The sequence below is a fragment of the Talpa occidentalis genome, unplaced genomic scaffold, assembly GCF_014898055.3.
Source record: "Talpa occidentalis isolate TD23 unplaced genomic scaffold, MPIMG_talOcc4v2.1 talOcc4.6, whole genome shotgun sequence".
Classification (NCBI taxonomy): domain Eukaryota; kingdom Metazoa; phylum Chordata; class Mammalia; order Eulipotyphla; family Talpidae; genus Talpa; species Talpa occidentalis.
In genome coordinates this window covers 170,573-181,768 of record NW_023604972.1, presented here as the reverse complement: position 1 = coordinate 181,768, position 11,196 = coordinate 170,573, and the positions used below count along the sequence as shown (strand labels likewise).

Below are 11,196 nucleotides of genomic sequence, written 5' to 3'. Positions count from 1 at the left end.
GGTCACCGCGGCGCTGCGGTTGGGGTGCGCGCGGGTGTCGTCGCTGGCGTAGAGCAGCACCGCGGCGCGCCAGGCGTCGGCGGGGGCCCCGCGGGCGGTGCGCGCTGCCAGGACGCCCACCGTGTGGTTGCTGTCCAGCACCTCCCCGGCCCGCGACACCTCGGCCCAGAGCTGCTCGCCGTCTGCGGGCGGAGGGAGGTGGCCAGGCGGGGCGGCGCCCCTCGGCCTCCCAGGCCTGGACCCGCGCGCCCCCCCGCGCGCAGGGGGCCGGCCCCCCCGCCAGAGGGGCAGGGCGGGGGGGCCGGGCCGGCTCACCCAGCAGCGCCAGCAGCGCCATGGCGGCGAGCACCGGCTTGCGCAGCAGCTGCACGTGCGGCGGGGCCGTGTTGTTGACCTGGAAGCGCGCGGTGAGCGTGCGCTGCGTGAAGGGTGCGGGTGGTAGCTGAGGAAGGCGTTGTCGTTGCTCAGCAGCGCGAGGCGCGCGGGCGGCGCTGGCGTTGGCCCCCGGCTGGTTCTGGTGCTGCGCGATGACCTGCGGGCGGGAGGCTGGCACCGTGCGCGCGCGCCCGCCCGCCCGCCCGCCCGGCCCGAGGCCCGGGCCGCACCTTCACCACCATGGCCGCGTAGGTCACGTCGGCTCTCCACGGCCGCGGCAGGGCCCAGCCCACCAGCGGGTCCGCCTCGTCGTTGTAGACCGGGGTGTCGGCCAGCTCGGGGAAGAGCCGCCGGATCAGCTGCACGGCCTCCCGCTCCTGCTCCAGGATGCAGATGGAGCTGCCCGCGCCCTGCGGACCCGAGCCTGAGCGGGTGGCCGTGCGCCCGCCGCGGCGCGTGGGCTGGCGGCGCCGGCCCTTCCTACCTTCTTGTGGAGGGCGATGTAGTCCAGCCGCACGCCCACCTCCCCGGTGAAGAAGTTGGTGCCGCGGAGACAGTGCTCCAGGAGCCCCCAGCTCAGCGGGGAGCGCGGCGGCGGGTGGAAGGAGTCCCCGGGGCCGCCCAGCCGCAGCGCGGGGCTGGCGGCGCGCAGACCCTCGGAGCAGGCGTCGTAGTAGTTCAGGAAGCCTGGACAGGGGCCGCGGTGGGCACTTTGGTGATGGCCAGGGGTGCCCCTCTGCTGCCCCATCGCTGCGGGGAAGACACCCACCTTGCAAGGACATGGTGACGTTGTCAAAGTCATGGTGGTCCGGCTCGTTCCAGGTCTCAAAGTTCCATTTGGACACATGCGCGAGCCCGTACCTCCCTGCAGAGCGACCCTCAGGTGGCGCACGCGTCCGGCCTCCGCCAGCACACGCCAGGCCCTCCAGACCCTCAGGATGGGCACCCGCGGGTAGGACCACAGACGTGGGGGGTGTTGATCCTACAGGAGCCCGCCCCACCTGCCTGGGCTCCCTCCCTGATCAGCAGGCCTTGGCTCCCCGGCTTGTCAGGGCCCAGGGCAGTTCACCCTGAGGCGCCCCCCACCCCCAGGGCGAGCGCCACGCCCACCAATGTATCTCCGGGCCAGGACGGAGACCAGGTCCTTCCACTCAAACACCTGCTGCTTGTCCTCAAAGTCGGTGAAGTGGCCGGACGGGCTGCCCATCAGCTCAAAGCCTGCAGTACCAGAAGGTGGTTCTAGCGGCTCTGCCTGCGCCTCCCGCTGGCCACCTCCAAAACACCTGGCCCTGCCCACCTGCCCCAAGGCCCCGCCCCACCCCTGCCCACCTGCCCCAAGGCCCCACCCTGTCCCTGCCCACCTGCCCCCAAGGCCCCGCCCCACCCCTACCCACCCACACCCCAAGGCCATGCCACACCTATGCCCCAATACTACCTGTACCCCACAGCCCAGGGCCAGTCCTGAGAAACCAATGAGAACTGGAAAGGCCCGGATTGGGAATGGGGGCAGGGCAGCCGCCTACCTGGGAGGAGCTGATTCTCCTGGAGAAGGTCCAGGTACCGGTCCAGGTGGGTAAAGTTGTAGCTCAGGCCCTGCCCCACTGATCCCCTGCAGAAGGACATGCGGTAGGAAGGGGTGGGGAAGAGGCTGGAGCTGGGCAGCACAGCCCTCCCTCGGGAACGCCCGGGAAGTCCAGCAGTCACTCACAGCCTAGTAGACACTAGCGTGTGGCCCCTGGGACCCAGCCCCTGCTCCAGGCGCTCAGAAGAGCGTGGGGCTCAGGGACGAGAGTGCGGGGTAGGCAGGCCTTTGGGAAACTGCGGGGTGGAGTGAGGGGCAGTGGAGCGCTGCAGCTGGCAGGACATGGGGCACCACACCCTGCTTCTCTGTGCTTCTTCTGCGCCCCATCTTGACCCAACAGTGCCTCTGCCCTCCCCCCACCGCCAGGCCACAGGAACGGGCAGAGCGGGGCCTCCGCAGGCCGCACCTCCACGGGCTCATTCCAAGGAGGAGCTGGAGTGGAACAGCAGGGTGCTGTAGTGGCCGGGGCCGCGGGCCAGGCAGGCCTGGAGGCCTGGGCCGCGCGTGCAAAGGCCTGAGGCAGGTGTGAGCTCGCACAATCACGCAGAAAGGTGGCTGGCAGGCTTGGGATGCGTGAGCTGTGAGATGACACCCCCAGGCCCGAGGCAGGGGGTCCCGACTCAGGCAGAGTGGGGCGCAGCCAACCAGTGCCACCGCTGTCTCAGTTACACGGTGACAGCGATGGTAGAGGAAGCTGGAGGCCCCTGCGCCGGGCACAGCCCCTCCCCGACCGCAGACGCTGCCCGTCACGGCCCCCCCACAGCCAAGAGGCCCCTCCGGGCCTTTGTGCCCTCGGGGCCTGGGTGCATGACCAGTGATGTGTGTCCCCACCAAGAGGAGTCCCGCTGCCCCAAAGCCCCGTGCCTGCCTGGCCACCCTGCTCCGGCCCTGGCCCTCACGGTCCAGTTTGGCCGTGATGTTTTGAAGGACCCTCCGGGGTGTCCATGGAACAGGGTGGGGCAGTAAAAGCAAGGAGGTGGGCCTCCCTCCCACAGGCCGGGCAGCTTCCCCCGGTGGACGTGGACATGGAGGGGCCTGGCCTTGGTGGCTGGTGAGGACGCTGACCCTCAGGGGGAGGCGAGGAGGGGGCGTGGGCACGTCAGCCAGCACCGAGCCGACTGCAGGGCACAGGAACAGGGTGAACCCCGCTGGGTGCTGCCACAGGGAATACAGCAGGGCCCAGCGCTCTGAGGGTGCCCTGAGCCAGCTGCGGGGTGGCGGGGGTGGGGGGACAGGGTGTGCAGGATGCCCCTGGTGGCTGCTGAGGGACCAGTCTGGGCCCACTGGTTGGCCAGGCCAGGCCACCCAGGGTGCCCTCCCGACTCCAGGAGGACCCGTCCTCCACCCTCTGTAGTGGTCCCACTCCTGTCTCCACGCGCAGGGCCCTTCACGGCGGACAGGGCTGCGCTCAGCTCCAGCCCCGCTGGGGACACCCCTTTCCTCCCTGCGCACCACATAGGGCTGCGTCCCACCCAGGGCCGAGGGGGCACCCCTTGCCACCCTCCCCAGATCTCCCGTCCAAAGGTCACAACCAGTAGCAAAGAAACAAACTTAGCAAGCACTTGGGTAAAGATTAAATGGGCACAGCAGACCAGATCCAAAGTTCAAGGGGGGCATCAGCAGGGCGCTGGCTGACCTGGCGGAAAGTGAAGACCCAGCTTTCTCTGCGGACTCTGAGGCCACCAGTCTCCACTGCGGGCGGGCGCACGAGCCCCCGCTCAGCATCTGCAGCCAGGTGTCCACACCCCGGCCTGCTGGCCTGGCCTCCGCGCAGCAGGGGTGTCTGGGGAGCCAGTACTCGAGCCCCAGACTCGGAGCCGAGCGCGGGGGCCCTGGGCCCAGGAAACCCTGGCGCCAGCCCTGGGCCCTGCTGGCTTGGTTCCTCTCTGGACGCACCCCGCAGCAGGGGACTGGGCGCCCTAAGCCAGGGAGGCGGCTGCACAGTGAGCTCCCCTGGGCCTCTCCCCCAGCGCCTGGCCCGAGGCTGATCCTGGGCGGCTGCTCCGCCGGGGTCGCCTCCCACTCCGGGCCCTGCACGTGGGCCGAGGCCGCGGCGACCCCACAGCGACCTCATCGAGCGCGTGCTGTGGCGGGTCAGCCCCGCGGGCCCCACCCGGCCTAAGCACGCGGCGCAGCATCCAGCGGCGCCCGGACGGTGAGTGCTCTGGGTACACTCCCGGGGCGGGGTCCAGGCAGAGGATGGTACAGGCACCGGGCCCGGCCGCGGGGAGTAAGGGTGCCCACAGCCCCACCTGGAGACCCCCGGGATGCGCAGGGCCTGGCGGGCGGAGCGTCCCCAGCAGCCACGGGAGCGTGTACTCACTTGCAGGGCGCCTGAGAAATTCCGGCCGGTCCACAGCCTCGAGACCCCGGGGCCCCGCACCCCGGGTCCCCAGACCCTTGGCCCCCAAGACCCCCGGGCCCAGACCCCCGCCCCCTCTGCCTGTGGGGGGTTCAGCGTTCCCTCTACCAGTAAGTGTGCTCAGCAGGTGCGAGGGCGGCTGAAAGGCAAATTCGGAGGCACCCAGGGGGGCAGGAGAACCCAGCGTGAGGCCAGTAGGTTGAAGTGCTGGGAACCCCTCAGGCCCTTCCAGCCTGCCTGGGCCCAGGCCCCCCCCTCCGGGAGGAGTCTGCAGGTCAGGCGTCCAGGGGACGGGGAGATCCCACCTGGGCATCTTCAGGCCAGGCCCAGGCCCTATGATCCTGGCCTCAACACAGGGACCCCAAAACAGGCAGAGGGACAGTGGGAGAGGCATCCAGGGGTGCCACAATTTCAAGGGGCAGACAGAGCCCTGTGGCGTGCCTGGCGCAGACACCCCGCCTGGCGGGGGTGGGGTGGCAGGACCTGGGCCGTGCACTGCGGGGCCTGAGGCTGCAGACCCGGGGAGTGCCTGGCTGGCGCATGCTCTGCTCTGCAGTAGCCGGGCCTGGAGATAATGGCAGTTTATGAGCCTCGGCAGCTCGGTGCCCTCTCTGCCCCCTGCTCCAGCCCTGGACCCGGCCAGCGGCTCTGTCCGCAGACAGGGCAGCCTAGGCTGGCCTGGGCACGGGTCCTGACCGCCGCAGGTGTGGGGCCGACTCCCACCCTCGGGCAATCCCACTGCCCAGCTCCACCCGTTCTTGACACCCGGATGGAGAGCTCGGTCCACCCCACAGGCAGCCGGGGACCCGCAGTGTCTGATTACAGTGGCTCCCCACCAGCCATAGGTGGCCTCCGGGGCAGGTAAAGCCATGACTCAGCACCGCAGGCGGACAGCGGACTGCCAGCAGCACGGGCCCTGCGCCCGCCGGACGGCCCTCCCCGCTGCCCACCCTCCCCGCAGCGGGGCGGGGCTCCTGGGTCCACCCAGATTGGGGCCGCCTGCAGTGAGTCCCCAGTCCTGCGTCACCTGGAGGGGCGCACGCACTTCCAGGGTGACCCCGGGCGGCATCTGAACTGGCGCAGTCGGGGCTGGGTGGGAGGGCCTCAGGGGTCGGGGGCCCCCGTGCTTCGGCCTTCTGAGAAACATACCCTCCAGGGCAGGCCCCGCTCCGGAGGCCCCGGAGATGTGGTCGAGCCGCCCACTGCCCGCTGGCCGCTGGCCCGGCTGCTGCGTCCTGCACACCCAGGCCCTCCAGCCCCAGCAGGGTGGCCTGCTGGCACCCCCAGACTGAGTGCCAGGCTGCCCCCAAGCAGCGCCCCACTGAGGGCCCGGGCACCCTCTTCTGGGGAATCCCTGCCCCAGTGCAGAGGAGTGGCCAGAGGCCACGCACTGGGCAGCGCACAGGGCACTGGTGGGGTGTGGCAGGACTGGGGCTGGGCAGGCCAGTCTGGGTCTCTGCGATGCCCCTGGCCCAGCGGCAACGCCCGCCTCTCTGTTGCAGGACCTCCCGCCACCCAGGATGGACGTGTCCCCTGAGGGCCCTCTGCCGGCCGGGGGCCAGTGCTGGTACGCCGGCGGCCCCCCGCACCCCGGGGCCTGCGGCAGGCGCTCAGGGCCAGGCTGCGGCAGCGCTGGGACTGCAGTCCGCGGGGTGCCTGGGCGCTGGTGCAGGGCCTGCTGCCCGCCATGCGCTGGCTACCCCGGTACCGCCCACGGGAGGACCTGGCGGGCGACGTCATGTCCGGGCTGGTCATTGGCATCGTCCTGGTGCCGCAGGCCATCGCGTACTCGCTGCTGGCCAGCCTGCAGCCCGTGCACAGCCTCTACACGTCCTTCTTCGCCAGCCTCATCTACTTCCTCATGGGCACCTCGCGCCACGTCTCCGTGGGCGTCTTCAGCCTGCTGTGCCTCATGGTGGGGCAGGTGGTGGACCGGGAGCTGCTGCTGGCCGGCTTCGACCCCGCACAGGACGGCCCGGGGCAGACGGGCAACGGCAGCGCCCTCAACACCTCAGCAGCCACGTTGGCCCCCGGGCCCCTGGGCTGCGGGCGGGACTGCTACGCCATCCGCGTGGCCAGCGCCCTCACGCTGGTGGCCGGGATCTACCAGGTGAGGAAATGCCAGGGTGCCCCTGGGTGCTGGCCGCCTGCAGGGGTCCACGGGAGGGAGCACGGGCCAGGCTCAGGGAAGCCTGTGAGAGTAGCAGTGGACCTGCCGGGCAGGGTGGTGCCGGCGCGTGGCCTTGGCCCGGGCACGCCCACCCACCCCCCACCTCCGCCTTGTGGCAGGACCCAGCAATGGCCTGACTGCCTGCTGCCCCACAGCTGGCCTGCCCACCCAGCGGCACCCCTTCAGGGGCCACCCTGGGTCTTCTGGTGGCTCTGGGTCTCCAGGAGGAGGGGTGGTGTGGGGAGAGGACTCAGAGGCCACACACGGCTCTGCCGTGAGTCCACTAGGAGGAGGGGCCTCGGTGGCAGGGCGCCAGGCCTGACCACCTCTGTCCACAGGTCCTCATGGGCGTCCTCCATCTGGGCTTCGTGTCCACATACCTCTCGCAGCCGCTGCTGGATGGCTTCGCCATGGGGGCCTCCGTAACCATCCTGACCTCCCAGCTGCAACACATGCTGGGCGTGTGGGTCCCGCGACACCAGGGCCCGGGCATGGTGGTCAGCACGTGGCTGAGTCTGCTGCGCAGGGCTGGGCAAGCCAACCCCTGCGACGTGCTGACCAGCGCCGTGAGCCTGCCCTTGCTGCTGGCTATGAAGGGGCTCTCAGACCGCTGCCGGCATCGCCTGAAAGTGCCGCTGCCCGCGGAGTTGCTGGTCATCGTGGTGGCCACCCTGGTGTCCCACTTCGGGCAGCTGCACGAGCGTTTTGGCTCCAGCGTGGCTGGCGACATCCCCACCGGCTTCCCGGCCCCGGAGGTGCCAGCGCCCGGGCTGATGTGGCGTGTGGCACTGGACGCTGTGCCCCTGGCCCTTGTGAGCGCCGCCTTCTCCCTCTCGCTGGCCGAGCTGTTCGCCCGCAGCCACGGCTACTCCGTGCGCCCCAACCAGGAGCTGGTGGCCGTGGGCTGCAGCAACATCCTGCCCGCCCTCTTCCGTGGCTTCGCCACCAGCGCAGCACTGGGCAAGAGCCTGGTAAAGACGGCAGCCGGCAGCCGCACGCAGCTGTCTGACATGGTCAGCGCGGCCGTGGTGCTGCTGGTGCTGCTGGCCCTGGCGCCGCTCTTCCGGGCCCTGCCGCGCAGCGTGCTGGCCTGCATGGTGGTGGTCAGCCTGCGCGGGGCCCTGCACAAGGCCAGGGACGTCCCGCGGCTGTGGCGGCTCAGCCCCGCCGACGCGCTGGTGTGGGTGGCCACGGCGGCCACCTGCGTGCTGGTCAGCACCGAGGCCGGGCTGGTGGGCGGCGTGCTGCTCTCGCTGCTCAGCCTGGCCGGCCGCACGCAGCGCCCGCACGCCGCGCTGCTGGCCCGCGTCGGGGACTCGGCCTTCTACGAGGACGCGGCGGAGTTCGAGGGGCTGGTGCCCGAGCCGGGGGTGCGGGTGTTCCGCTTCGCCGGGCCCCTCTGCTACGCCAACCAGCGCTTCTTCCTGCGCTCGCTCTACCGCCTCACCGGGCTGGACGCGGGCCGGGCGGCCCGCCGCGGGGAGCGGGCTCCGGGGGCCGGCGTCGGCGGGGGCGCCCCGGGCGCGGGCAAGGACGCCGCCCCGGAGGCGGGCGCGGCCGGCGGCTTCCACGCGCTGGTCATCGACTGCGGCCCGCTGCTGTTCCTGGACGCGGCGGGCGTGGCCACGCTGCGCGCCCTGCGCCGGGACTACGGCGCGCTGGGCATCTCGCTGCTGCTGGCCGGCGGCGGCGCCCGGGTGCGCGGCGCCCTGCGCAGGGGCGGCCTGCTGGGGCCCGGCGCGGACGGCGCGGACGGCGCGGACGGCGCGGACGGCGCGGACGGGGGGCCGCTGTTCCCCAGCGTGCACAGCGCCGTGCGCGCCGCCCAGGCCGGCCGCGCGGGCCGGACCCCCGCCGCCCCGCCCCCGAGCCCCGCCCCCTAGCCCGGCCGGCGCCCGCGGCCGCGGACCCCCGTGGGCCGGCCGCCCGTCGCCGCCCGTGGGGACCGAGGGCTCGGGGGCCGCGGCGCCGTCTCGCAGGCGCCATCAGGACCCGCCGCGGCCCGAGCTGCCCTGCGCACCCGAGGGCCGGCCGGGGCAGGAGGGGCTCCGCCGAGTGTGCCCTGCACCTGCGCCCCGCCCTCGCCGGCCCCCGGGCACCGCTGACCAGCAGGCCCGGGCCCCCCGGGGCACCGCGCGGGAGAGGCCGCGGCCCCGCCCCGCCCGCCCCGGCCGCGCCGCCCGCCCCCCACACCCACCTGGCCGTGACGAGGTCCAGCATCCAGTGGGTCCGCACCTGCTGGATGCCGCCGTGAGGGACGGCGCCCACGTAGGCCAGGTTGAGCTGCTGGTCCCAGCTGAGGTCGAACCGGTCCGCCTGGCCGTGCGGCAGCGGGGGGCTGGGGCGGAGGCGCCAGGGATGTGAGGCCTCCGCGGGGCGGCCCCGTCCCGTCGTGGCCACTCAGGGCGTGACCCACACTTCCCGGCTCTGCCCGAACGAAAGGCCCCAGCGCCAGGCCGGCAGGGAGGCTCCGTTGCGGGGTCGGGGCGCCCACGAGGGGGACCCCGCCCCCGCCCCCGCCCGGGGGTCTCGCGGTCAGCCTGCGGCCGAGGCGGACACGCGGGCAGGGGCTCCGGTCCCCGTGGCCAGGCGCCTCACCGGCGCCCCCTGGCTAGGGAGCCCTCGAGGCCCGAACCCCCGGAGCAGGGGGACGGCGGGGAGGAGCGGCCCGCGGGCGAGCCCGGCCTGGGGCGGGGAGGGCAGCCGCGGGCGGGCGGGCCGACCGGACGAGTCTCCCCGCGGGCCTCACCAGAAGCCGGTGCTTCTCCAGAAGGGCCGCAGGGGCCGCAGCGCGCGGGCCGCGTCCACGCGCACCAGGTGCGGGGCCCCGGCCAGGGCCGCGGGGGCGGCCAGCAGCGCGGCCAGCAGCGCGAGCGGGGCGGCGCGCGGGCGCGGGCGGTGCATGGCCGGCCTCGGGGTCGCCGCCTGCAGGGCCCCGCCCGCCCCGCCGCGCCCCGCCCCGCCGGGCCGCCGTTCCGCCTCCGGGTCGCGCGCCACGTGACCGCCGCGGCGGCGGCGGGGGGCCTCGGCGGGCGGGGCGGGCGGGGCGGGGCCTCGGTGGGCGGGGCCGGCGGCGGGGCGGGGCCTCGGAGGGGAGGGGCCGGCGGGGCGGGGTGGCCTTGGGCTTCCGAACCCAGAGAGCGAGCCAGGGCTCGGGCGGCTCGAATCCGACGGGGTCTGGCCGCGCCGGGGTCTAGACGGGGTGGGGCCGCGCCGGGCGGGGTCTGGCCGAGAGTCTGGGGGCGGGGGCCCAGCCTCTTGGGGTCACGCGGTCCGCAGAGCTCGGGCCCGGCCGGGGTGGACAGTGCCGCGCGGTGGGCTGCGGGAGACCTGAGACTGACCCCAGGCTCGGCACCACCTGGCGGCCCCAGCGCTGGCCCCTGGGGAATGGACATAACGGCCCGGGCAGGGTCCGTTTGGAGGGAGACCCTGGGGTGCTGATGGGCTGGAAGCAGGCAGGGTGGGCAGGGGTGCGCCAAGGTGACCTGTGAGGTTCTGGCTGGAGCCCGTTCTCTGGGAGGGCTGGTGAAAGGGGCGGGTGTGGTCAGGGGCACCGCCTCGCGGCTGCCTGCTCCAGCACCGGGGCAGGTGAGTCAGAGGAAGACATCTGGCGAATAAAAGGCCTCGGGGCTGGACAGACAGGGCCACCCAGCCCGAGACAAGCCTGGCGAGGTAGGAGGCAGTGTGGGGGCGTTTCGGGTCTCCAGACTAGAGTGGGAGATGAGCAGCGCCCTCCAGCGACCCTGGGGAAGAAGTTCCCAAGGCCGTGGCCATGGGCGAGGGCCCCATAGGCCCCATAGCAGAAGGGCAAGGTCGGGGGAGCACGCCCACCCTGGGGGGTGCAGGACCAGGGGGAGGGCAGGGAGGAGCCCATGACGAGTCCCCCAATCCTGTCCCAAGGCCAGCGTGGGTGCGGGGGATGGGAACAGACGTCCCCCAGCTGGGGTGTCTCTGAAGCACAGCGTCCAGGAAGGAGTCGTTATGGAGACGGCGCGGCGGGCGTGGGACCCAAGCCAGAGGCCATGCGTGGGGCACTGGCCTCCAGTGGGAGGGCCGCAGCGCGGGGCCCGGGCCTTCCACTTTGAGAGAGAATTTGTGTAACAACAGTCTCCACATGTTGGCACTGCAAAGTAAAACTTCAAGGTTAGGCATTTTAAAAAAGAAAGATTGTAAATGCCAAACCAGGAGAAAAGGACGCGGCCCCTGGACAGAGCATTCCACACACTCGGGTGCGAGGCCGGGGGTCCCAGGAAACAGCGGCCACTCTGCTGGGCCTCTGCTGCAGCCCTGCCCGCGGCTCGCCCACACCACCCAGTCCCCAAGGGCGAGGGTGCTCTGGGGGGCCTGGAGAGCAAGGGGCGAGCAGGAAGCCTGGTGGAGGTGTGGGGTGCTTGCAGGACATTGCTGAGCATGAAACTTTTCGAAATGAAGATACTGAAAAAAACAGAAGACCTCAAGAAAACTGGTCAAGATTTATTGAATTCTACATTTTTAATTGGACCGCTTAATAGTTAATGTCATGTTAATAAAACAGGTAAGACTTGATGGATCGGCTGATCTAGTAGCAGACCAAGCTCTACTGGGGGATCCAGGCCCTGGAAGATGGTGGGACCCACCCCCACCCAGGTCACCCCCCAGTGCCCCAGCACCCCTGTTCCCCCAAAGCGCCCACAGATGGAGGAGCCCAAGGCAGGACTCACTCTGGGC

General features: G+C 72.0%; 2 protein-coding genes across 2 annotated transcripts in view; one reads left to right on the top strand and one right to left on the bottom strand.

The window, feature by feature from the left end:
• Positions 1–9,393, bottom strand: part of IDUA (alpha-L-iduronidase) — an 11,361-nt gene extending 1,968 nt beyond the window's left edge. The window contains 11 exon segments of the mRNA XM_037529787.2: positions 2–182; positions 316–426; positions 429–483; positions 485–532; positions 606–785; positions 860–1,062; positions 1,145–1,240; positions 1,486–1,593; positions 1,899–1,984; positions 8,687–8,827; positions 9,239–9,393. Coding sequence (XP_037385684.1) covers positions 2–182; positions 316–426; positions 429–483; positions 485–532; positions 606–785; positions 860–1,062; positions 1,145–1,240; positions 1,486–1,593; positions 1,899–1,984; positions 8,687–8,827; positions 9,239–9,393 — 1,364 coding nt within the window.
• SLC26A1 (solute carrier family 26 member 1) lies at positions 5,771–8,594 on the top strand. The gene is given in 4 exon segments (XM_037529829.1): positions 5,771–5,864; positions 5,867–6,429; positions 6,828–8,318; positions 8,373–8,594. Coding segments are annotated over 4 exon segments (2,301 nt in total). The 5' UTR covers positions 5,771–5,839.
• Positions 9,394–11,196: the final 1,803 nt, after the last annotated feature.